The sequence below is a fragment of the Terrapene carolina genome, unplaced genomic scaffold (assembly GCF_002925995.2).
Source record: "Terrapene carolina triunguis isolate 2854851 unplaced genomic scaffold, T_m_triunguis-2.0 Scaffold58, whole genome shotgun sequence".
Classification (NCBI taxonomy): Eukaryota; Metazoa; Chordata; order Testudines; family Emydidae; genus Terrapene; species Terrapene triunguis.
Window position 1 is genome coordinate 90004501 of NW_020664409.1, and position 26547 is coordinate 90031047.

Here is a 26547-nt window from a genome sequence, read left to right on the forward strand (position 1 = left end):
GACTGTTGAGGCTGCAGGCATGTTCCCTTGCAGAATTCAACATTCAGTCTTTGCCTAAAGGAGCCAGGGATTAAACTCTTCTCAGTTCCTGCCACTCAATCAGAACCCATACAGAGACTCTGAAGAAGTGAGGCTGGAGGGTGGGGAGGGTGGATCTATACTGACTATCAACTCAGAGAATTATTTGCGAATAACTTCTGTTGTCTCTGAGTATTGTCAAGCAGAGCTAAGCAACGGATGCAAACCAGTGTTGCCATGAAATTGCCAGCTACTGATCTGCAACATAACGATAACCAGAAAATGCTGGGAGGGCATGGGTTTGTTACAATATTCTCTGTAGGTGGCAGCTATTAGAGGGGTAACATGATATCTTGTACTTATGCAGGTCAGTCAATGACATTCCATTCAGCAGGGGGCAGAGTTTTGGGGCAGTGGTTCTTATCCAGGGGTAGGTGTACCTCTGGGGGTATGCAGAGGTTTTCCAGGGGGTAATCAACTCATCTAGATATTTGCCTAGTTTTACAACAGGCCATGTAAAAAGCACTAGTGAAGTCAGTACAAACTAAAATTTCATAGACAATGACTTGTTTATACTGCTGTATATACTATACACTGAAAGGTAAGTACAATATTTATATTCCAATTGATTTATTTTATAAGTATATGGTAAAATGAGAAAGTAAACAATTTTTCAGGAATAGGGGCTGTGATACTTTTCTATTTTTATGTCTGATTTTTAAGCAAGTAGTTTTTAAGTGAGGTGAAACTTGGGATACGCAAGACAAATTAGACTCCTGAAAGGGGTACAGTAGTCTGGAAAGGTTGAAAGCCACTGTTTTGGAGGACAAGATAAACAAGAATGCCATTAGATAGATATTTCTGGTGAGCCATTTACAACACACCATCCAGAAATCAACAATACCCCAATACGTGTGAGGTCCAGAAGCAAGGATTCACTCACCTAGATTAGCATAGTAGTAAGGAAAATCTCCCAGATATGAGGAATACTGTGGCAATACGAATAACCCTCCAGGATGTTTGTTCCATATTAAACTGTTACGTGATATGTGCTTAAATATTCTGTCCTGAATAATCTGGAAAATAAGAAAGGTAGTGATTTGTAAATAAATTGTAATGGCCATCGGCAGAATCTTCAGCAACTCTTGCAGACTGCAATCACTACACATTTTGTAAAAAGCAGTGAGACACAAATTACTTGGCATTCCTGTTTAATCTCTTTTAAAGACGACACTGAACCTATACACTTGCGCACATTCTTGGCAGTTTGAGGCCTTGGATAACAGTATTCAAACTATCTCATTAGTCTCTGCGGACATAGGGATCTTGCAATTCATTAGATTCTGCATTTAAAGTGAAATATTTTTCCATCTAAAATCACTTGTCAGTTGCAGGCTTGATTAGTTCATTCTAGAGTTTACCATCCATGACTTGCATAAAATAATTAGTCAAGAATGGAATTACAAAAGATGGGTGTTATTTTGAGATAATGAAAACTTTTAAGTACATAAAGACAGACTTCCAAGCCAAACAGGCTGGGTTGATATTTTTCCCTTTATTTTATAATTGAGTTATTATGTGACAAAGTGACTAATTACATCAGATCCCATACATATTTTACAGATAACTGTCCACCACGGGCGTGGTTCCAGAAGTTCCCATTTCATCCAACATGGAAAGAAATTTGGGCAACTACTAGAGCAAGCTTTTTGGAGCAGGGAAAAGATGTGCATCTTTGTAAGGGCCATTAGATGATCTAGTCTCACTTACTGTGTAACACAGTCCATAGAATAACATTAACAGTGCTATATGTTTTCGATGATAAAACTAATTCTATATACTCAAGGTGTATGCACACAAAATTTGAAAGCAAAGACCACATGTGTAGGAAGAGCTACTGATTGAGTTAGTTGTAGAGGCAAGGAGTCTCCAAGGGCATGAGGGTAATGTGACATTAGGGTGATATAGCATGCGAATGAAGGCTGTCCCAAATGGTCATTTCCTAAAATTTGTGATTACATGGGAAATGCACAGGAACAATCTTAACGTCAAACTAGCAGCATTTTCCACATGAGAATAGTGGACTCAAGACTGTGTCAGAGTTAGTTATGTTACACTATCAAGTGCATCTCTAGATATTTCTATTAATAGATGTAAAGTTACATGCTTCAGCCATGGGGTGTTTTGTGTGGGAAGGTGGGGGAAGGGTAGTGACTGCCTTCTCCCCTCCTTTAATTTATGCCACTGAATGTAGCAAGAAACTAGAAAATGAAGAGAGAAACTAAAAAATGTGTATCTTCTACCATCTGATGAAGAACTAGATGGAACTAGCTCTTTTGGGCCCTCCCCTCAGGTCCCCCCTCACGGTTTTCTCAGAACTGATGCATAAACAGATAAGTAGTAGTCTGCAGGTTTAGATGATGAGTAGGTTTTCATAGACTGTACAATTTTCCACTGCTCTGGTAGCCGACAACGCTTCAGGGGAAACACACGGCTCACATTTGATGATCTTTCAATGTACACAGAGCAAAAAATAGTTTCATCTTGAAACAAACTTCTGATGTCATGCAACATATGCATCCTTTATAACAAATCTCACTGATACTGTTACTCAGTAGGCTAGGAAGCCAACCTGTGGAATATATCACATTTAACAGATGGCAGATTAATTTATGGCACTTCTGGCCAATATAAGAATCCTTGCAGCCTATAAGAATGACATGGAGAAAAGAAAACTCGAAGGAAAGGAAATAGAAAAGGATGAAAGGAATCCACGAAGAGCTAATCAATTAAAATACAAAAAGCATATGGTAATTTGCTAAATGTATTGCAGAGATTTCTAAATACCGGCACCAGCTTTAGAGGCTCTCTGGTGATTATGAAACACAGGCAGTTTTATAGCGAGGAGGTTAGGCACCCCGGCTGGATCTGTCCTGTCTACATAGAATATGTTGCTGGCACAATATTTCAGCCCCCACCTCCCCAAAATATTCTGTCATATACAGGTTCTTGTATTGACCTCATCGCTGTAGTGTCCAAGTGCCTTCCAGTAGTGCACTAAATGTCTGTCACATGTGGTTCATTCTCTCTCATTTCTCCTGTTCCCAGGGGAGAACTGTGTAAGCTGTGTAGGGCTGGTTTCTGTTTCTTACATTTCTACACTGCTCTGTGTTGCAATTGGAGAAGGGAGGTTGAAGAAGTGCACCTTGCATTTGGAGCAGAAGATGAGGAGTTTTGCGATAGTCCTCCCCCGACCCTCCACGGTGTCAGCCTGGCCCCCAGAGAAAGTGGTCATCTGCACAGCCAAGCTTTGCCCTCAAGGCACAAAGGTCCACGGCACTCCAGAGCCATGCAGTTATTCACCAAGGGTTTTGGTGACGATATGTGGGGCGGAGACCATTGAACATCCTGAAGATACGGCCTTCAAGACTTTGAACTTGAGTTGATATTCTACAGGATGCCAGTGTACAGAGGAGGGGACAGGTCTGATGTGCTCATGGTAGCCCGTGTTGCTGAGGAGACATGCTGCAGCATTCTATACCCTTTGAAATTTCCTAAGGGCTGATGGCTTCATGCCCAGGCATATCGCATTGCTGTAGTCCAGACAGGAGGTGACTAAATGATATGTAGGATCATCAAGATATTGCAGTACTATGGCATTATAGTTAGAGATTGAAAGTAACTACCAGAATAAATCCATTCCCTCTCCAACTATACGATTTACTCCCCCACATCAAATTTTAAACAGAGGGTGCATCTGATCTTACCAACTTCCGACACCTAAATAAAAAACAAACCTTTTATTTTCTCTCTTTCTGAAAGGAAACAATTCAGGCTTTTCTAGGGATTGTTGGACTCTGGAATGAACACCTGAGCATGCCTGTTATTTTCCACTGAACAGAATTATTGTTAATTTGCCTTCTCTACATAGAAGTGGTTCTGTGAGATTGCTTATCCTAGATTCAAAAAATCAAAGGTCCGATATGCCCGACTTAGTTTCATTAACTTAAAACCTTGCAGCTCCTTCCCTGTTCTATCCTCAGTCTTCCTTGCTACTAAGCTCAAGCTTCTTAACTGGTAGCTTCTTAAATCCTAGCTACAGGTGTTACTAACCATCCCCTAGTCAACTGACAACTATGGCCACATTACTGAAGATGTTTCAGTTCAGCCCTAAAGTTGCACTTGAGGGACTTGGGGACAGATTCTGTAAATGAAACAAAGGGAGCTGGGGATACCCCAATTGCAGGAGAGATCGCAGTGAGTACAGAACCAGTGTATACCTCCTTCTCCACAACCCTCGCTGGGGTAAAGAGGAAGAATGGCTGGAGTACAATGGGCTCTGGCTGTCCACAGCTGGACTGCTATGCATAATTTGGGCTTTCTTCTGTATGTCACCTTCTATCTTCCCTTGAAAATGCACACATTTGATAAGTCTCAGGTGACTTACAAGCAGCCACTTCCAGAACAAGAGACCTGTGAAAGGGCATCAAAACGTTGAGGAGGAATGGGAGAAAAGGGGCTTTTAAATTATATTTTTTCCAAAATGAGTTCTAGTAAGGTCCTTTAAAGGATCACATTCACTATGAATGATAGGAATACTGATTCATCAGCCTTGAGAAACTGTGATGGCACAAGACAACTTTTTCATGTGTCGGATGGCTCCTATTTGTCACCATGTCAGTTTTCTTATGTGGATTCCAATAATGAAGAAAATATTTCCTTAGGGGAGAAAAGTTATCAAGCTGCTGAAGGTTTTTCAGGTGACCAATCACATGTCATGAAAGCCAAGGTCACACATACAACAGCTCAGCACGGAGTGTGGCAGACATATTAAGGAACATATCTGCTCTGACTAATATCTGAGAATTGTTACTCACCTCTAGTGTGGTCAATACAATCTTCTCAACTGAAGAAAAATAAGCCTCCCACAAGAACTGTGTCTGCTGTCTAAGTGCTAGGATTTTATCCTGATGGATAGACCTGATTGTAGAAGGAATCTGTAATACAAGGTGCACTACAATCAGATGGTGTGGAAAACAATGTAACCTGATCAAATTAATACATGCTTGAGAATCCCAAACTAGCATTCTCTGCTCCTACTCAGCAACACAGATTCAGTGTCAGCCAGTACCCCCACCCGACACAGATATGTGAATTAGCAGCTAAAGAACAGCGACTGGAAAATGAATGAGCGGCACCTTTTGTGACCTTTGGTATTTGAGCCTATTGGCCAACCTTAGGATTTACTAGCAATTCTCCATTTTTTTAAGAAAGTTGTTTCTATGGCAGCAAATGCTACTTTTTCCACTTCTGGAGCGGTGGAAAGTCACCGTGAGGAACTTTTCAGTAAATCCCTTGCGCACACAGCTTTTTGCAAACCACCAATTTAAAATACTAGTAGCTGCGGGTATTTAGAGTCCAACAATGCTCTCCATTCTGAAAGTATATTAAAGGGATCTGCGATTGCAGTCACTACAACGTGGCAACACAAATTCCCTGAAGAAACCATCACAGCATCTGCAGCAAAGCCACCCCTTTGTGGAATAACGTGGAGAGAAGAAAACATCTGCTATTTACAAGTCAAAAACAATGATATTTTTCATTGTGCAGCTTTAATTCTGGTAGAGCTTTCCTTATAAATGAAAAAATAAATCCTACCATCCCTCTTCCTGATAGAGAGTTATCCTGCAAACCAGATCAGAAGGAGGGGGTGTGTGAACCCACATTCCCCACACACTTTGGAGAGAGTCCAACATCTGTACAGACTAGTATTTAGCTTCTTAAAAGCCTGATTCTCATTTGCACTAAGAGTTTGTCTACTCAGGGAAAAGGCCTGGACTAGCTAGTGCAGAACAGCTAGAGGGGAATAGCTACTCCATATTAGCAGCCCATGTGTACACTTATTCTGCATTGAGTTCCTTTGTGCAGTTTAGGTTTGTTCCCTCTGGAAGCAGATTAACCTAAATGTCAAAAAGTGGGGAGGGAGTTAGTGGGAAATAGCTATTGCCCTTTGAATTCACACCCTGGCTATTTTATACTAACTTTCCCATTAATTCTCCATGTAGACAAGCTCTAAGGTCTCCGTACTCACTGCTCTGGCTGTGTAAGAGGCCATTGGAGTGGTTGTAACTGTAATTTATTCCTACTTCAAGATCTCTTTACACTGTCAGAGTGGTGCTAGTGGCCTAAGTGTAAATGAGAATCAGGCCCCTTCAGTGTAGTGTGGGTGTGTTCACTTCTTGTAGAAATGGGGAGTTATTTTGCTTTGGTACCTACTTCTAATTATTTCAAGTCAGGCCACCTCATTCTCCTTCTCTTATTTCTCACAAGCCTGTCATATATTTACTTTCAGGGCTAATTACACACAAGCACCAAAGTTTGCATTATTATAAGATAGCTTTATCATCATCGTCCATCTAGTTATTAGATTAACCTAAACACCCACACCCCTAATACACACACCCCATCTCTCTCTCTCTCTCTCTCACACACACACACACACACACACCACGTAAAATATCCCCGATCAGAATACAATTATTCTTCATATAATGTACTGAAAGAGTTTGGTGGCAAAGATTATTGTGCAGTTTCATACACATCTGCAGGAAACTGAACAGGATTCAAAGTTTTAAGGTTTGATATGTAAAGAGATTCAGGAGGGTTATGTAGATGTTATACAATTATTATTCTGACTCATTTGCATTCAGGTAGTGCCCACAATTCCCAAACAGGATCATGGCTCCACATTGTTATGTGCTGTACAAATGGTAAGAGACAATTTCTGCCCCAAAGATCTTGTAATCTAAGGGTTTGTCTATACTGCAATTGGGGTGTGTGGGGTGTGTGTGTGATTGTGGCATGTGCAGACACACACATGCTAGCTTTAATCTAGGCAACTCACATCCTGACAGCAGCGAAGCCCTGGCAGCACAAATTTCAGCACAAGCAAGCCACCCCAATAGTTACCCAGGGTTCCAGGCTGGCTTGTACAGCTTGCACTGAAGTTTGTGCTGTTGCAGCTTCACTGCCATAGGTACCCACGTTAGGTAGATTAAAGCTAGCTCAGATATGTCTACACGGGCTGCAATCACAGTCCCACTTCCACTGCAGTTCAGACGTACCCTCAGACCTTGAATTGGGGTTTAAAAGGACAAGGAACCAAGGGAGTGGGATACCATATAGAAGCAAAGCAGTCAGGGTGATAAGAGGCCCGTGGCATATTAGAGTCTTTTGCTTGATCCTTCCTGTAAAAGAAGCAACACAGGAAGGGTGGGGTACAGGGAAGCAGTTAAAATATATACAGGCAGACCTCGACTTTACGACGCTTCTACATTGACATCCTGATTTGACTTACGACTATAGGTTTCGAGTTTACGACACTTGGTCCCACAATAGAGTAGACTGCGGTTCCGAGTTCTGACTTACAACGCAATTGTAAGGAATCAATTGTGTCGTAAGTCGGAGGACTGCCTGTATGCAAATGAGGCATCTTACGATTTGAGTTTATACCACCGTACTACAAAATTCAGTCCTCTGATATGGATTATAAAGTGCATTGTTTTCTATTAGGTTCCTGTAAGTATGGGAGTATAGTGATGCATGTTAACAGCACCATTATCAACAGCAATCATATTATTGTGACTGCATTTTAGTACGGCCATGGGGCATTATTTCTAATAGACATAAATGTTTCATGGCACCATGCATGATTTCACAGGGCTCGATCTTGTGATGGACACAAAATGAAATTAACACCCATCTCCAACTACGGCACGCTCTCTCCTTTGTAATGCGGAAGGAATTCTGACCCTGAAAGTTGAAGAGGTTATTGTTCTACAGAAGACTGTGCTTCATGTATGTGCCCATAAACGTTGTGCCAAGATTAGAGAATTCCTTAGCCTGCCTGTGTGCCTGGCCTGTTATAACAGCTGGAAAGTAAAATCAGAGCTCCCATTTTAACTGTGTCCGCCTATTAGTTATTAATCTATTTGTCCAGAAAGACAGGTTTGGAAACTGACATATTAATATTAATCTGGCAGGATTACACTGGAATTATTAGAACTAGATGACGTCTTAATAAAAGGTCATTTCGGTAATAAAAGGGGAAAAAAGATAACCCTACAAAAATAAATGCAGGAAGACTAAATTAAGACTGGAGCTAAACTGGTGCTATGGTAACAAGAATATGCAAATAAAAACATCCGAGCTGTTCTAAAACAGGAAATGAAAAACTGCAACATAACAAAAACATTTCCCAGAGCAGACATTCAGGCTCTGTGCCAGCACTTTACAAACACTGTTAATAACGGTGCCGTAGCTGTTCAATAAGGAAGCAGCTGTGAAGAGAACGAATGGCATGTTACAGGAAGGCACAAAGATCAGCAAATTATATTTTTTTAAATAATTTTGCTTACAAAAACGTGTTGTCCTTTGAAGCAAAAAATTACCTTATTTTTATACTTGCAATTAATTCATAATAATAGTTCTCTCTTAAGTAGAGCTTTTGAGGTCAGATTTTTAAAAGTATTTCATATAGGGATGTAAAAGTTTAAGCGGTTAATGGTTAAACTCCTCCCAGGGTCCCGTGGCCAGGGTCCCTGCTGCTGCCGCACCTGGGGCTCTGCTGCTGTCTACCATCCCGGCATCCCTGCGCACCCAGCATCTTGGCTGCTGCCCTGTGCCGGGGCTCTGCTGCTGCCCGGCATCCCGACGCACCTGGGGTCACTCCAGGCTGCCAGCCCCGCTCAGGCTCGGGGGCAGCAGCTGAGCCCCGTGTAAAATATTTCAGCTGTTATAGCAGAAATAAGGGAGAGACAAGACAGAACGGGGAGGGGGGATCAAATCAGTATTTTAGATGTCTGTATACTAATGTGAGAAATATGGGGAATAAGCAGTAAGAACTCGAAATGCTAGTAAATAAACACAACTATGACAACTTACGTTGAAGTGATCATGAAATGGTAGCGTTCATGATTCTAAGGAATGGTAGGAGGGTGAACAGCACAATAAAGACAATGGATTTCAAGAAGGCAGACTTTAGCAAACTCAGGGAGTTGGTAGGGGAAAAACAACTGAAGACAATTGGCAGTTTTTCAAAGAGACATTATTAAGGGCACAAGAGCAAACTATCCCAACTGCGTAGGAAAGATAGGAAGTTTGGCAAGAGACCACCCTGGCTTAACGAGGAGATCTTCAATGATCTAAAACTCAAAAAAGAGTCCTACAGAAAGTGGAAACTTGGTCAAATTATGAAGGATGAATATAAACAAATAACACAAGTATGTAGGGACAAAATTAGAAAAGCCAAGGCACAAAACAAGATCAAAGTAGCTAGGGACATAAAAGGAAAACATTCTACAAATACATTAGAAGCAAGAGGAAGACCAAGGACAGAGTAGGCCCGTTACTCAATGAGGGGAAACACAATAACAGAGAATATGGAAATGGCTTAATGACGTCTTTGTTTTGGTTTTCACCAAGAAGGTTGGTGGAGACTGGACATCTAACATAGTCAATGCCAGTGAAAATGAGGTAGGATCATAGTCTAAAATAGGGAAAGAACAAGTCAAAAATTACTTAGACAAGTTAGATGACTTCAAATCACCAGGGCCTGAAGAAATGCATCCTAGAATATTCAAGGAGCTGACTGAGGAGATATCTGAGCCATTCGCAATTGTCTTTGAAAAGTCATGGAAGACGAGAGACATTCCAGAAGACTGGAAAAGGGCAAATATAGTGCCCATCTATAAAAAGGGAAATAAGGACAACCTGGGGAATTACAGACCAGTCAGTTTAACTTCTGTAACGGAAACATAATGGAGCAAATAATTAAGCAATCAATTTGCAAACACCTAGAAGATAATAAGGTGATAAATAATGGTCAGCATGGATTTGTCAAGAACAAATCGTGTCAAACCAACCCAATAGTTTTCTTTGACAGGGTAACAAGTCTTGTGGATAGGGTGGAAGTGGTAGATGTGGTATAGCTTGACTTTAGTAAGGCTTTTGATACTGTCTCCCATGACCTTCTCATAAACAAACTAGGGAAATACAACCTAGATGGAGCTACTACCAGGTGGTGCACCTGAATCATAGAATATCACGGTTGGAAGAGACCTCAGGAGGTCATCTAGTCCAAGCCCCTGCTCAAAGCAGGACCAATCCCCAGGGAGATTTTTGCCCCCGATCCCTAAATGGCCCCCTGAGGATTGAACTCACAACCCTGAGTTTCAGCAGGCCAATGCTCAAACCACTGAGCTATCCCTCCCCCCGGTGCATAGCTGGCTGGAAAACTGTTCTCAGAGAGTAGTTATCAGTGGTTCACAGTCATGCTGGAAGGGCATAACGAGTGGGGTCCCGCAGGGATCGGTTCTGGGTCCGGTTCTGTTCAATATCTTCATCAATGATTTAGATAATGGCATAGAGAGTACACTTATAAAGTTTGCGGATGATACCAAGCTGGGAGGGGTTGCAAGTGCTTTGGAGGATAGGATTAAAATTCAAAATGATCTGGACAAACTGGAGAAATGGTCTGAAGTAAATAGGATGAAATTCAATAGGGACAAATGCAAAGTATTCCACTTAGGAAGGAACAGTCAGTTGCGCACATGCAAAATGGGAAATGACTGACTAGGAAGGAGTACTGCGGAAAGGGATCGGAGGGTCATAGGGGATCACAAGCTAAATATGAGTCAACAATGTAACGCTGTTTCAAAAAAAGCAAACATCATTCTGGGTTGTATTAGCAGGAGTATTGTAAGCAAGACATGAAAAATAATTCTTCCGCTCTACTCCGCGCTGATTAGGCTTCAACTGGAGTATTGTGTCTAGTTCTGGGTGCCACATTTCAGGAAAGGTATGGACAAATTGGAGAAAGTCCAGAGAAGAGCAACAAAAATGATTAAAGGTGACCTATGAGGGAAGACTGAAAAAATTGGGTTTGTTTAGTCTGGAGAAGAGAAGACTGAGAGGGGACATGATAACAGTTTTCAAGTACATAAAAGGTTACAAGGAGGAGGGAGAAAAATTGTTCTTCTTAACCTCTGAGGATAGGACAAGAAACAATGGGCTTAAATTGCAGCAAGGGCGGTTTAGGTTGGACATTAGGAAAAACTTCCTGTCAGAGTGGTTAAGCACAGGAATAAAGTGACCAGGGAGGATGTGGAATCTCCATCATTGGGGATTTTTAAGAGCAGGTTGGACAAACACCTGTCAGGGATGGTCTAGATAATACTTAGTCCTGCCCTGAGTGCAGGGGACTGGACTAGATGAGGGGACTGGACTAGATGATCTCTCGAGGTCCCTTCCAGTTCTATGATTCTAAAATGTGGGGGTGCTGCACCCCTAGATCCCCGGGTAGAATTTTAATCGGTTATATGATTACTGTTTTACACATTATTTACATCCCTAATTTCATCAACTAAAGATGCAGAAGAGTGTCTCTAGTGGATTTTTCAAAAGGGATGAGCACCTAGCTCCTATTAATTTCTAGTGCCTCAGTACCTAAATACCTTTAAAATTTGGCACTTCACCCATTTGCCTCAAAATGCTTTAGAAATCACAGAAGAATCATGATGCCCATTTTACTGCAGGGCGAAACTGAGGCACACAGAGAGAAGTGATTTGTCCAAGATCACACAGCAGTTCAATGGCAGAGCCAGAAATCTAGAACCCACATCTCAGTTTAGTGCCCTAGCCAATGGACTACAGCCACAGCTTTGCTCGTCCTTTAATAGGTTCTGCACTGGAGAAATTGTTTTTCAATGGTGTTTCCTTGATGATATCATTGTATACTTTGGCTTCTAACTGATTTTGAAGAAAACACAGAAATAGTATTATAGAAATAGGAAAAACAATCTGAGAGCATTTAAGAAAGAAGCAGATAAAGACAGTAACAACACAACACTAACTGGTAATTCTATAGTCCTATTTCACTCTCCCTCATGGAGATAAACAATTTAGAGATAAGTAACATCACCCTTAAAAATGAAAAAGTGAGGTACAGAAAGATAAGGGACAGATTCTGCCTCCCACACCAATGTTGGGTAGCACCTTAATCCACACGTAGTATCTTCAATGTCACCATCTCCCTGTACATATGGCAATCTACATCAACAGGTCTCTTTGGAGAGTAAGGTATTCTGCAGTACAAGTACGGGTGGCAGAAATTGTTCCCAAATGATGCGTCCACCCTCGGGCATGTAGTTGATAGATAACGGAGGACATCCTATTAGAGAGGCATCCAAAAGAAATTTGATACTCTTAAAAAGACTCTTCTGTGTTTAACAATGTCTGAGTGACCTTCTGGTCAGAAAATGAATGATGTCATATTAAATGACTTCCTATTTACAGTGACTCTAACCCTAACTGACCTTTTGGATTCATCTTCCTCCAAGTTTAGTTGGTGGCAGCAGCACTCGAGCAATATGCTGAAGGCCACAGCCGTTTTCTTACCTGTAATAACAATCTCTCATCCCCTATGACGGCAGCTTGGTTCCAATCAATCACTTCGGAGAATGGCAACTCCCATCCATTGCTAAGCATAACTGGGACACAGGCAGCCTGCACACAGAGAAATTGCAAACATTAGAAGAAGCACTGAGTGTGTGGTCATTGATTAGCACAAACTTTGAAGTGCATACAAATTGAATTATTGGCATTTTCTGCAGAAGTCAGGACCCAAGCTCTCACGAAAGACATTAAAAAAGAAAGCCTGCAAAGGGCCCTACAAGGCAGACATAACAACACATCTGCCAAGATTCCAGCTGATCTCCACTCTCTAAACAGGCTCCACATTTGTTTGCATGCAGGGAAACACTGATTTTGCAGGTACAAAGGAGAATTTGCACTCATATGTAGATGTTTTGTGAACCAACTACAGAGTTCTCTAGGGAGAATTTATATATTAAATTACATAAGACGGTTTAAGAAAAACGTTTTGAAAATGTATTTGATATTTAACTCTATAGCTCTTTTCCATAAGAGTAGATGTTTAGTTATCCATTTTGTACATCATAGTATATGTTCTGTGCTTGTAAACAACTGCATGTACAAAACCTGGCCACAGTCAGAGAGACCAGTTTGGAAAATTTAATCCATTGACTTTATATTTAAATATAAACATACACCTCTACCCCGATATAACGCTGTCCTCGGGAGCCCAAAAATCTTACCGCGTTATAGGTGAAACCGCGTTATATCGAACTTGCTTTGATCCGCCAGAGTGCGCAGCCCCCCACCCCAGAGCGCTGCTTTACAGCGTTATATCCGAATTTGTGTTATATCGGGTCGCGTTATATCGGGGTAGAGGTGTATATCACTCATTTATCACCAACTTTTGTTCTGCCAGTGTGTCCGATATACTATGTGCTATTGTTAAAATGTAAACTCTTTGAGGCAGCAACCATAATTGTGTAATGTTTAGTAAACACCACATTACTGGTACTATATAAGTAAATAAATAATTCACTGCCACCTGTTGGTCAATTGGACCAGAACTTGAGACCTGATTCAAAGTCTGTTGAAGTCATTGGAAAGGCTCGCACTCAGTTCAGTGGGATTTGGATGAGACCATTGCTGTGGTGGTTCAGTTTCTTCTAGACCAAGCCAGATTTAATTGATCTGAATTATCGCCCAGACAGTACAATAAATGAGCTGGTCTTTCCCATGCTCAGTAATAAGTGGAACACTGCCTGGGGAAGTTTTCTAATTGCAGTGCATTCTCTCTCTCACTCTCTAATTCTGTGCAGTAACTTTGATCTAGTCAAGTCTATGCTGCAGCAGTATTTACAATGGGTAAAGATTCTGTTTGTTGGTAAGGAAACCGCATTACATTGTCTAAAACCCCCCAACACAACAACAATTAGCAGTTTTCATCTTCAAAATACTTCACAGACATTAATTACGCCTCACAACTTCCCTGGGAAGTAGGTACAGAGTAGGAATACCAGAGAAAAGGGGTGATGTGACCTAGCTGAAGTAACACAGGGAGTCAGTATCTTAGTAAAGACCAGAAGTTAGGAGATGCTGGCTCTTAGTGCAGTGCTTAGGGGAGGGGAAACAGAAGAGGAGTGACTTCGGCAGGGGGAGACAGAGTGGCTCAGTGGGAGAGGTAGGAATAGAAGCCCTGTTACCTGACTCCTGCTCCAGTGCTGTACCTACTGAACCACACTGCCTGTCACAGGATTTTCAAACCTTATGCCTTTGCTCTCCATTGCTGGCCAAACAAAAGAGAGCATCTTGCTGACTGAAAGATTTCAAAAGGTGAAGAGGAGTTGGGGAGTCCTGCCTCTGACACAATACGGAAGAATATTTTAAACACGTAGACAGCAGCCGGTTTGAATGTCCTTCTTGCTGCATTACTTTCAGATGGGAAGCAGCAGAACAGAACCATCATCTGCACATTCAGTATGCAGCACAGCAAACAACGCGTAGGCAAGTTTGCTTCAGCTGAAAACAATAAGCTGTTTTTATTGCCCCAGGACTTGCTAGAACAGGTCAAGGTCTCCCCTGGGAATCCAGACTCAGTTGGGCAAACACTGCTCTAAACGGATCCAACTTCGCCTCTTCTACAATGAGCAGGGAAAGCCTCTTCATGGAGGTAACGCTATTCAATCTTCAGACGAGCTCAGTGCCGAGCCCCTCCTGCGAAGAAGCTGCCAATTGCTTCGGAAGCATGACTAGAGGCTTCCGCAGTGTGGATTATTGCCCACTAGGGAAATTAAACACAACCCCAAACACCAACTCTTGATATCACCAGCTGAATTCCAACCAGCAGAGTCAAAGTTTTAATCCCCATCTCTTACCTGCAGAGCCTCCAGAAACCTGAAGGATCCAAGCCTGCGGCCACGGGGAACCAGACAGAAAGTGGCATTGTGCAGCATTTCACGATAATCATACCTAACAGGAACAGGGGGGTGGAGGGAGATAAGAAAGAGAAAATCAAATTAACGATGAGTCCTAGAGTAACTGTGCATGAAAATGCAAACATCTGCTGATATACATCTGGATAAAATCATCTCCAATCAAGTCCATTTCTGTACGCTCACCATAAGGTTAAACCGTTCTGTCTCTCGGTCTTTTTCTTCCTCTCCTCCACTTCCCCTCCCCCCCATCTCTTTTTCGTTTGTAATGGAAAAGCAATCAATGTGGTTAACAGAGAATAGGCAAAAGGGATTTTGCCTTTTGAATCATCAATTTTGTTGTTAGGAATATACATATGGTGTTTTTTACTGCTAAAATATCTTTGGGGGAGCTCTGAATTTGAAAGGAAAATACAGACAATTAAGACCAACTGTCTTCACAAAAACAGGGTTTCAAGACTCTGCACATAGTGAACCAGATTTATTCACAAGCAAGCATTAATTTGTTCACCTCTGAGCAAGAGGTTTGTAAAAAACAGCCCAGAATATTCAGCAAAACAATACAAATCTTTTCTAATCAATCAGGAAATAATAAAGAAGGGTCATCAGTTGTTATTGGGGGGGGGGGGGGGAGGGGGGGGGGGGGGGGGGGGAGGAAGGGGAAATCAGCTAAAGAAAAAAAACCACAGAAACAAATTTTAATAATTAACCACAGAGCTCCAATGACTTCTGATCCTTAAAATTAAAGCTTTAAGCGAGATACCACTGTTTTTGTTCCAATTCCATCAATCACTTCAAAACCATTTACCAAAAACACACATCAAATCCTAACAGTTTCAAGCCAGTTATTAGCTAATTGTACTTCTGTATTAATGGAAACCTATGGAACTGTAAATGGCACTGACCCTGCAGCCTGCTGGGTCTGAGACAAAAGGATCAAGATTAAATACCCCTCATTTCTCAAGAGTTACCAGAACTCTGGAGACAGGTGCTACTTTGACAGTAACATTCGGCATTGAAATTTTCTAATTCTAATAATCTAATTTAATCGTGGCCTGCAGGCACTGATTTTTTTTTTACATATATAGATAGAAGATAAATATGTATATGTGTGTATGTATGTGTGTGTGTGTGTATATATATATCCAGATCTATTTTTATATTCTCACACAGGGCAGGCAGATGGGAGTAAGCCAATTTTCAATTATAAACCCTGTCATTAGGAAGAGATCTTCCGAAGGACCATTTGCTTAAACAAGCGTGTATAGCTAATTTGCACAAGAAAAGGTCGCTGTGAATGGATTAAGATTATCTCCACTGAGAGTAAAATAAAAACTCTTGTTGCATTAATTAAAACTACAAAACAGACTTCAAAGTGGACATTTTTTTTAAACAGGTCGCAAGTTTGGTTATATATTTTCCCACTGAGTGGCAGCAATTTCTTTTTCTCAACACAGAATATTGATTGGCAACTAAGTCCCAGCTCAGCAGCCTGCAGTGATGCAGCACGTGGAGGAAACGGTTAGGAAGCTGGAATAAAAAAGTTGCCATATTTAAAATGTTCATTTTTCACATGGTGAGAGGTCTAACACTCATCACTGTCAGTATATATTGTACGACAGGAAAGTTTAATAAATACCCAAAATAGAATCCCCTGTAGGGCTGGAATACTTCACTCATTTGTCCCCATCATTAGCTAGCTAAAACTTTAAAATCCTGTTAATACCCTGGACTGCAACAAGCACACAAAACGTCAGCTGCAAAATCAGAACAGAAAAGAGAGAAGGAAATGAGAACAGTGAAAGTGAGAAGAGGCCTCAACAGGCCAGCAATTTTCACACTGTGCACCTTTTTTATAACCGATTAGTTGATATGGGAGAAGATTTTCAAAGACACAAAGAGGAGTTAGATTCCCATCTCCAAGTCAATAGATGCCATTTGTGCTTTTTATCATCTCCCCTGTAATTAATTGCTCATCTCATGAACAGCCTGGCCATATACACACAGAAGACCTTATCCTAACCTTCATGTATGTATCTCCATTCACATCAAGGGGTACTCCACAAATGTAACATAGGCAGAACCACAGTACGGTAACATACCCATCAATAAGATTCATACTACAGTTAATGAATTGCACTAGAAATTCTTTTCATGACTAAATTTCACTTGGATTTCAACTTCAGTGTTATAAGGTGAATCAATATGGTCCTTTATAGCAGCAGGAAAGGAATGATTTCTAATTTAATCCACATCAGATAACACTCTGGGATTAAGAATCTATTTCTTTGAAATCCTCAGACATGGTGAATTAAATTTTGCCATCATTTATTCCTGTGAAACGTTGAAGACAATGTAGATACACACATTTCACTGAATGCAAACTGCAGCCCAATATCTTTTAACAAAATTGTACATAATACAGCATACACACACGGTATTTATGTAGAGATCACACACAAGTATATTTGAAAATCTGAGACACCATTACACTATGAATGTTTTACAAGTCCCCTATATAAAAGTAGTGCTTATCTATGGACTACAGCATTTCATGTATTATTTTTCTTCATGCTGTTATGTACTTCTGAAGAAAACATGACTCACAAAACTGTTATAATAAGGTAAATTTACCTACGGTTCATAGATGAACGAAAAGCTTCTGGTTAACTGCAAAGTATTGCTAGAAATGTTAGGTGCAGGGTTCAGAAACTGAAAGGGAATAAAACCAGCAGTAACAATAACCACGAAAGAATTAATATCTGAATGTGACCAACACCTGGCACCGAGAATGTGCTTAGTAGGAACTGTGACACACATACTTCTTGGTCTTCTGAAACTACTTGAAACTGTGAGGTGATTATGCTAGCAGAACCCTTTCACCATGTCCCTTTCTGCATGATATGGACTCTGAGTCATTGTCTCTTACACAGCAAAAACTCAGCCACCTAGCCATAGAAAAGACTACAAAACAACAGGCGTCAAAAAATTTCCACTGGAGAGGGTGGAGTTCAGGAGCAACAGAAAAACAAAAGGACTTCAGTTTCAGACACTTACATAGACCTCTGTTTTCTACGAAACATGGTAGAAAATGGAAACCCTGCACAGGATTTAAAACGTTGTTTAGCAGGGGAGGGAAAAGTATTCTTTCACCTAGCCGGGGTGGAGATGAAGTAGCATTTTATCACCTGAGAATCTCAGGAGCCACAATTGAAAGCACTCACATGCTTAATTTTAAGCTTGTGAACAGTCACATTAAAGTCAGCGCGGTTACGCATATGCTTAAAGTGAAGTATACACATAAGGGCTTGCAGTACTGGGACTGTAAATTCCTCCTTCGCCTGAGATGGAATGATAGAAATTGGAGATGGAAAAGAGGTGTTAGAATATCAATCAGTCCCATGGCCAGTGCACTAAGGACTGTCTAGCCCAATGATACTCAGACTGAGGCTTGGGAGCTGCAAGTGGCTCTTGAATGTATCATCTGCAGCTCTTTGCAGCACGTGATATTAAAACACTGTGTGATTTAATTATTAACCAATCTAAGTTATTAACACTTCAGGATCCTTTTACTACGTTGTTAACAAATTGTAGAATACTTGGTCAGTCATTTTGCTGTGAGAATAATTATATATAGTATAGTAAATGAAACAATGAATTCAAACTACTGTGGCTCTTTTGGGTAATGCTGATCACTAATTTGGCTCCTGAACCACTGAGGTCTAAGTATCACTGATCTAGCTAGATATTACTATGGTCCTATTACCATAATATCTGAATGCCTCATAATCTTTAATGTACTCATCCTCACATCACCCCTGTGAGGTAGAGAAGAACTATTATCCCTATTTTAAAGATGGGGAACTGAGGCAGAGACAGACTTGTCTACACAGTGGGGTAATGCACCCTATAGTGTTGTGATTTCTGAAGCGCACGAACGTGTTGTGCCTTAACTGAAACATGTAGATCCTGCTGTTGCACTATAAGGTAGTACTGTTTGAAACAGTACTTTGTTAAAGCACACTAGGGAACCTTTAGTGCACACTAGCAAGGTCTATATGGACTAATTAACAAGCAACACATTAGTGCACTTTAGCAATCATGCCCCTGTAGAACTCATTGTCCCACCATGTAGATAAGCCCTAAGTGACTCGCATCACAGTTTAGGGCAACCGCATCTGTATTTTCCCTGTATTTTCCCACTCTCAGACTTCTGGCTCCCCTGGCTCTCAACTCTGATGGTGGAGACCTACATCTGTCCTAGTCATCTGTCCAAGTTTCCTAGTCATCTCCCTAGTCATTTGTCCAAGTTTCCACTTCTTGTAAGCTTCCTTTTTGTGTTTAAGCTCCCCAAAGATTTCTCTGTTAAGCCAAGCTTGTCGCCTGCCATATTTGCTATTCTTTCTGCACATTGGGATGGTTTGTTCCTGCGCCCTCGATAAGGCTCCTTTAAAATACAGCCAGCTCTCCTGGACTCCTTTCCCCCTCATATTGGCGTCCCAGGAGATCCTGCCCATCAGTTCCCTAGGGGAGTCAAAGTCTGCTTTTCTGAAGTCCAGGGTCCGTATTCTGCTGCTCTCCTTTCTTCCTTTTGTCAGGATCCTGAACTCGACCATCTCATGATCACTGCTGCCCATGTTCCCATCCACTTCTACTTCCCCTACCAATTCTTCCCTGTTTGTGAGCAGCGGGTCAAGAGAAGCCTGACCCGTAGTTGGTTCCTCCAGCATTTGCACCAGGAAGTTGTCCCCAACACTCTCCAAAAACTTCCTGGATTGTCTATGCACTGCTGTATTGCTCTCCCAGCAGACATCAGAGTGATTGATGTGCCCCATGAGAATCAGGGCCTATGATCTGGAAACTTCTGTTAGTTCTGGCTCTGTGGATATGGGGAAAGCTGTGGCAGTGATATATCTTGACTTTAGCAAAGCTTTTGATACGGTCTCCCACAGCTTTATTGCCAGCAAGTTAAAAAAGTATGGATTGGATGAATGGACTATAAGGTGGATAGAAAGCTGGCTAGATTGTTGGGCTCAATGGGTAGTGATCAACGGCTCGATGTCTAGTTGGCAGCTGGTATCAAGCAGAGTGCCCCAGGGGTCGGTCCTGGGGCCGGTTTTGTTCAACATCTTCATTAATGATCTGGATGATGGGATGGATTGCACCCTCAGCAAGTTCGCAGATGACACTAAGCTGGGGGGAGAGGTAGAGTGCTGGAGGATAGGGATAGGGTCCAGAGCAACCTAGACAAATTGGAGGATTGGGCCAAAAGAAATTGGATGAGGTTCAACAAGGACAAGTGCAGAGTCCTGCACTTAGTACGGAAGAATCCCATTCACTGCTACAGACTGGGGACCAACTGGCTAAGCGGCAGTTCTGCAGAAAAAGATCTGGGGATTACAGTGGATGAGAAGTTGGCTATGAGTCAACAGTGTGCCCTTGTTCTCAAGAAGGCTAACAGCATATTGGGCTGCATTAGTAGGAGCATTGCCAGTAGATTGAGGGATGTAATTATTCCCCTCTATTCGGCACTGGTGAAGCCACATATAGAGTATTGCATCCGGTTTTGAGCCCCCCCACTACAGAATTGATGTGGACAAATTGGAGAGAGTCCAGCGGAGGGCAACGAAAATGATCAGTGGGCTGGGGCAAATGACTTATGAGGAGAGGCTGAGGGAACTGGGATTATTTAGTCTGCAGAAGAGAAGAGTGAGGGGGGATTTGATAGCAATCTTCAACTACTTGAAGCGGGGTTCCAAAGAGGATGAAGCTAGGCTGTTCTCAGTGGTGGCAGATGACTGAACAAGGAGCAATTGTCTCAAGTTGCAGTGGGGGAGGTCTAGGATGGATATTAGGAAAAACTATTTCACTAGGAGGGTGGTGAAGCACTGGAATGGGTTACCTAGGGAGGTGGTGGAATCTCCATCCTTAGAGGTTTTTAAGGCCCAGCTTGACAAAGCCCTGGCTGGGATGATTTAGTTGGTGTTGGTCCTGCTTTGAGCAGGGGGTTGGACTAGATGACCTCCCGAGGTATCTCTTCTAGGATTCTCTCTCACTCCCTTCTGGCGGGGGTATGTCCTGGCTGAACAAGTTCCCTGCCTTCACTATGTTCTCCCAAGCAAAGACAGGTTACCCAAGGGCACCTGCTTGCTTTCTCTTCAGAGACAATTAACGGGTATAATTGCTACAGTTATAAGGTACCACACAGCTCTTTCTAAGCAAGCGTACCTTAATAAGCTTACCACACATCACCCCAACTCTAACATGGGCTCTGGAAGGAGCTGTCCTTCAACCCTCCACCCAAGGGAATTCCATGTGGTTACAAGTTCATCACAGCTTCAGCTCAGAACAACCACTCAGTCTTACAGGGCCTTAGCTGGCTAAGTCCTCCCAATCCTATCCTAAAGACTGGGGCCCTCCGTGGACCAGGGGTCCTGTCTGTTCACTAGCTCAGAAAAAAGCCAGGAGCCAGTTGAAAACCAGACTATTTACCTAAAAAACTCTTTCTTTGTCTGTTGGTCCCTGGAGAATCCAGTTTGAACTAGTATATGCGTACCTCACCGGGGATGGCTTCAAAGAGTTGATAACGGAGGAACTACATTAGCACCCCCCATTACTAGAGAAGGTACATACAATGCCACAACAACCACATACACAATTGCATTTTTAATACAATGTACACCAAAGGTATTAACCCTAATTCATTAAGGATTAACAAAGTTTATCTTAATTCCATTTAGTTTGTTCAGGATATTACAGGACATTATCCATCTGTCACAACTTGCTTGAGGACACACAGGATGACTATGGCAGATCAGGAATTGAACTCAGGTCTCCACAAACCAGGAGGGCAGATTCTCAGCGGGTGTAAATTACCATACTGTATTTCCATTGAAGTCTGTGGCGTTCCTTCCAATACTACTCCACTGAGAGTCCAAGTGCTAATACTCCAAGCATTTGGGCTTCCACTCTTATCTACCCTTGGAAGACTGCCACGGTCCAACAGATTTCTTCCATGAGAAAAATAATGCTCTAAAGCAGGGGTCAGCAACCTTTCAGAAGTGGTGTGCCGAGTCTTCATTTATTCACTCTAGGTTTCGCGTACCAGTAATACATTTTAACATTTTTAGAAGGTCTCTTTCTAGAAGTCTATAACATATAACTAAACTATTGTTGTATGTAAAGTAAATAAGTTTTTTAAAATGATAAAAAAGCTTCATTTAAAATTAAATTAAAATGCAGAGCCCCCCGGACCGGTGGCCAGGACCCGGGCAGTGTGAGTGCCACTGAAAATCAGCTCGCGTGCCGCCTTCCGCACACGTGCCATAGGTTGCCTACCCCTGCTCTAAAGTATCAGACATTGTTTCCCCAATGCAGATGTGTGCTGAGGAGTTCATTGTATGAAGAAAGACAGAGAAATGGAGGCGAGGGGGGCGAGTTGGAGAAATTCAACACATAACCAATCGGCTGAATTCTCAAAAAAGTCCTGGAAGAGGTAGGAAGGAAATGCTGGGAGAAATGAGGACTGATTTTTGCATCTGTTTTATACAGGTCAAAATATTAAAGAAAGGAAAAAATACACAAACATAGGTGCTGCTATATTGATGTTTAACCAATGCCATGTTACATTCTGAGATGTTAACCTCAGATTTAAGATTCACATGGCTAGCTTAGCTTTCCCCTTCTCATATGTACATTTCGATACTGGACAATATCATAAAATGACCACTCACTGGATATGCAGACAAGTTACATTTTCTGATAAGTTGGGATGAATTCCCTGTGCCAACTTAGGTACACTCTGGGCCCCATTTAAACGAACCAGTATGAGTTTGTCTGTGTAGGCAAGAAAGCAGGGGTTCTCAACCTTTTCCTTTTTGAGCCCCCTCCCCCAGCATGCTATAAAAACTCCACGGCCCACCTGTGCCACAACAACTGTTTTTTCTGCACATAGTAGCAAGCAGGGTAATTGCTTGGGGCCCCATGCCACAGGGGACCCTGTGAAGCTAAGTTGCTCAGGCTTTTGCTTCAGCCCCACATGGTGGAGCTTGGAGCCCCAGGCTTCAGCCCCAGGCGGTGGGGCTTCGACTTTCTGCCCTGGGCCCCAGCAAGTTTAATGCCAGCCCTGCTTGGTGGACCCCCTGAAACCTGCTCACGGCTCCCCAGGGGGCCTCAGACCCCTGGTTGAGAACTACTGCTATAAAGGATGAGTTAAGTTTATTATATAAAGCTTACAGTTAACATATACTGTAAGTGGGATTTTGGCATTAACTTCAAGATGACCTGATTAAGTAATATTTGGATTGGCTGGTAGTTTGATGCTTTCATAAGACAAAAATGCTTATCTATGTGAGAGGCCTCTCACTTTAATTGCAGTAATGTATGGGTAGAGTGTATGTGTATATCTATATATTAGCTACTTAGAAGAGATCCATCGAGATAGGCTTTTTCCTAGCAATGTGCAGGTTCCCCTGTTTTCAGAACTGTAAAAGAATCCCCATTAGTCAGTATTGTGTGAAGATCCTGGGAAGTTTTGGGTTACGTGTTTGTTTTAGTTTGTACCACTGTGGTTCCTATAACACTGAAGACCCAACTCTTGTTTTATTGGGGGCACCCTCTGATTCATTTGTGTATCTAGGTACTTTGTATTTATCCAGCTAGGGATGTTTTACTCATCACTGTGCCAACAAAAATTCCACAAATCAAACTTAAAGAGCTGCCTTGTATTCTCCCTTGCATTAAGCTGCTATCGTGTGGGTGGGCAGTTTTTTAGTTATTACTGTTATTTAGGTGTTACATGATTTCTGTTGCTTATTGTCAGCTCAGTATTGTCAGTTAATCTTCAGGGACTGATACTGTAGGAAATGTTCATAAAGAGAGGAGTTTTCCATTTTGCTCTACACATATTTATTTCCAGGGCGCACCCAGTTTCTGATGGAAAGGAATTCCATAACCGAGGAACTGGATCTGAGGGCGCCTATGATTTGTTGTTCACATTTGTGTGCTCCTTCACTTTTCACTTTCATATGAACATAACTTATTACTGCCAATTTTGTGCATGGCTTAGACTGCTCTATTAAAAAAACATACACCGTGTATGTGCCTTTAAATTGTTGGTTGAGTTTTTAAAACAAAAAACTAAAGATTTAACCCAAGGCTCACATTCCTCAGTAAGGATCTGCAGTGTGCTTTATTAACTTTCCAGCTCCCTTCCACAATGATTAAGTATACCATGTTCACAGCTAATACCGTTTTAGGCAGTACAAACAAATAGCCCTATTTATAATCAATTCTAATTTATTCACACTCTAATTGAAATATCCCCTCCCTGCTACCACCCATAGCTGAGAAAACATACATGGCCCCATCTATCATGCAGGTGTAAACACTAGAATGCCATGCAGGCAATTATCAGAATGAGAAATGCTGCTCAGCAGAATGGTCTGACAATTTTAACTTCTTGATCCAACACGCTGCTTTTTTTTGATGTACCGACCTTGTCAATCAGCGCTTGGATTAGACAGCTGCTTGGAATTCCTGGTTCACCATTATCCCAACCAGTATGAGCGGTCTGCAGAGGCTCTGCAGTGACTAATCAGCCATGCCATGCATTCTTTCTTAGAGCTTAACTATTTCCTCTTGTCACTACATTTAAGAGATTATAAACTACCCTGGGAACCATTTTCACTATTAATTACTAGTACTGCAATTTTTTTTACTCTTAAATTTAGTTCTTCCCACCCCTTTCTCAAAGCTGGGCTCTTTCAGTCTAGACAGGGAATGGAGTCAATTTAATCATATATAATACTACTTTATACTTACATAGCCCCTTTCAGCCATGAATCACATAGCCCTATACAAATAATTATGTAAGCCTGAGAACATTCCTATGAGACATCATCATCATCTCCATTTTACAGATGGAAAAACTGAGAGGCACAATTACCTGCTTTATATCACACAACAGGTCTGGCAGAGTTCGAGACAGAACTCAGGAGTCCTAACACTCACTACTGTGACCTGCCTATTACACAATCCGGTCTCCATCCCAGATTATTTAGTGCACATTTGTAAAATCCATCTCTAAATTCTACCTGGAAAATTTATCTGAAAGTGGAGGAGCAGAACCCTAGACAAACATGAGAGGACTTTGCCCAGCTGTACACATTTTAAAAGCGCCACACTTAATAAATCTTCTGGAGGATGCAGGAGCTCATCGTTGGCAGGGAGCTTTCTGTCGTGGCAGTAATGAGCACATATCGTTGGGGATGTCACATGGGACTAGCGTTGCCTTTTCTTTTGCAAGCCAAAAATTGCCATGGCATACAATCAAATACATCCACTGCTTCTTTCCTGAATCTGTAAACCCCACAGAAGCACACTGCATCTTCCAGAAGGTGCATCTGGATCAGTTAAAGTGTTACAAAGAGAGTTATTAAACACACATGATACCACAGGGCTAAATGGCAAAGTGTTTCCTAGTTTTCCAGTGTATTAAGTTTCAGGTCTTAACCAATCAGTCAGTTTTCAACATATGAATTCTTAATGCAGGTGGCTCTGAACTACTGGCTAGAGATCCAGAAGAAAAACCCATTCTGTCACATGGACTGCCTTGTTGCTTGGTTTCCATTAAGGTATCTCGGCTTTTAAGTAAACTGTCAAGTAAAACTTGGCATTGAAAACACAAAGTGAATAACTTCCTTTGTAGAAAACCTGACAGCTCAGCTGTGTGTCAGACAGAGAGTTGCCTAATAGTGAGCTCTAAAGACTAATGCATCCGAGTTGGAAGAGTGCCTTTACCACAAACTGCGTGCACCAGGATTAAGGCTGAGCAACATTTAGGGATGATTTTATTGAAAGCTAACATGCTATTGGTTGACAGTTTATTTCCCTCTCCACAAGTGCTGGTTTTGGAATTAGAAAAAGTTTGGAGGTGCAGAAACATAAATGGAAAACTTTTTTTTTTCCTGCTTAAAGGGCTAATTGATTTCACAGGTGTTTAATTATCATTTGCTGTGAGATAATACCTTATAGTGCCATAAAAAATGGATTTAATTTTCAAGTGCCTGCAAAACCACTGCCAAAGCCAAGTTAGAGCTAAAGCTAGATAATTATTCTATAAATCAAACACACTGCCTCCTTTCTTTGAAATTTTTAATACACGGCTATAATGATATCTGACGACCTTGAAACTAACATAAAAAGGATTTTCTTGCCAAGTGCCGAAAGGCAGCCATTGGAGTATTTCATTCAGTCTGGTTCATTAACATTGAATCAGCCAGCCATAGTACCCTAGCTGCAAGCTTCCAAAATATGCCATGGTATATGTGTAGCAGTAGTAGTGTACATGAAGATACTGTATTTTCTGCAGAGCTATGGCTACTAAGAGCCGTTGAATTCTACACAGGCAAGGTGGATCTGACAAATGCTGTAAAACTCTCTTCTACACCTGACATGGGAAACAAAGCTTAAGAATCTTTGAACAACTAATTTCAAGGTGAAAACATTTTCTATCATATTTATGCCTAACCATGTACAAACTACCATCGTCTCCCCCATAAAATGAAACATCACTATAAAAGAAAAACTGAAAAAATAAAAATAAAAAAAAGTAATTTGGAATCTACTATAACAATACCAGGGCCATTTTACAGTGAAGATGGAC

At 41.5% G+C, this 26547-nt stretch overlaps 1 protein-coding gene across 1 annotated transcript in view; it reads right to left on the bottom strand.

Annotated features, from left to right (window-relative positions):
• EXT1 (exostosin glycosyltransferase 1) overlaps window positions 1-26547 on the bottom strand; it is a 244711-nt gene that overhangs the window by 15798 nt on the left and 202366 nt on the right. The window contains exons 2-5 of the mRNA XM_024208589.3: window positions 14826-14919; window positions 12475-12582; window positions 4896-5015; window positions 962-1094 (exon numbers count right to left, since the gene is read on the bottom strand). Of these exons, the coding sequence (XP_024064357.1) occupies window positions 962-1094; window positions 4896-5015; window positions 12475-12582; window positions 14826-14919 (455 nt within the window). The remainder of the gene's footprint in view (window positions 1-961; window positions 1095-4895; window positions 5016-12474; window positions 12583-14825; window positions 14920-26547) is intronic.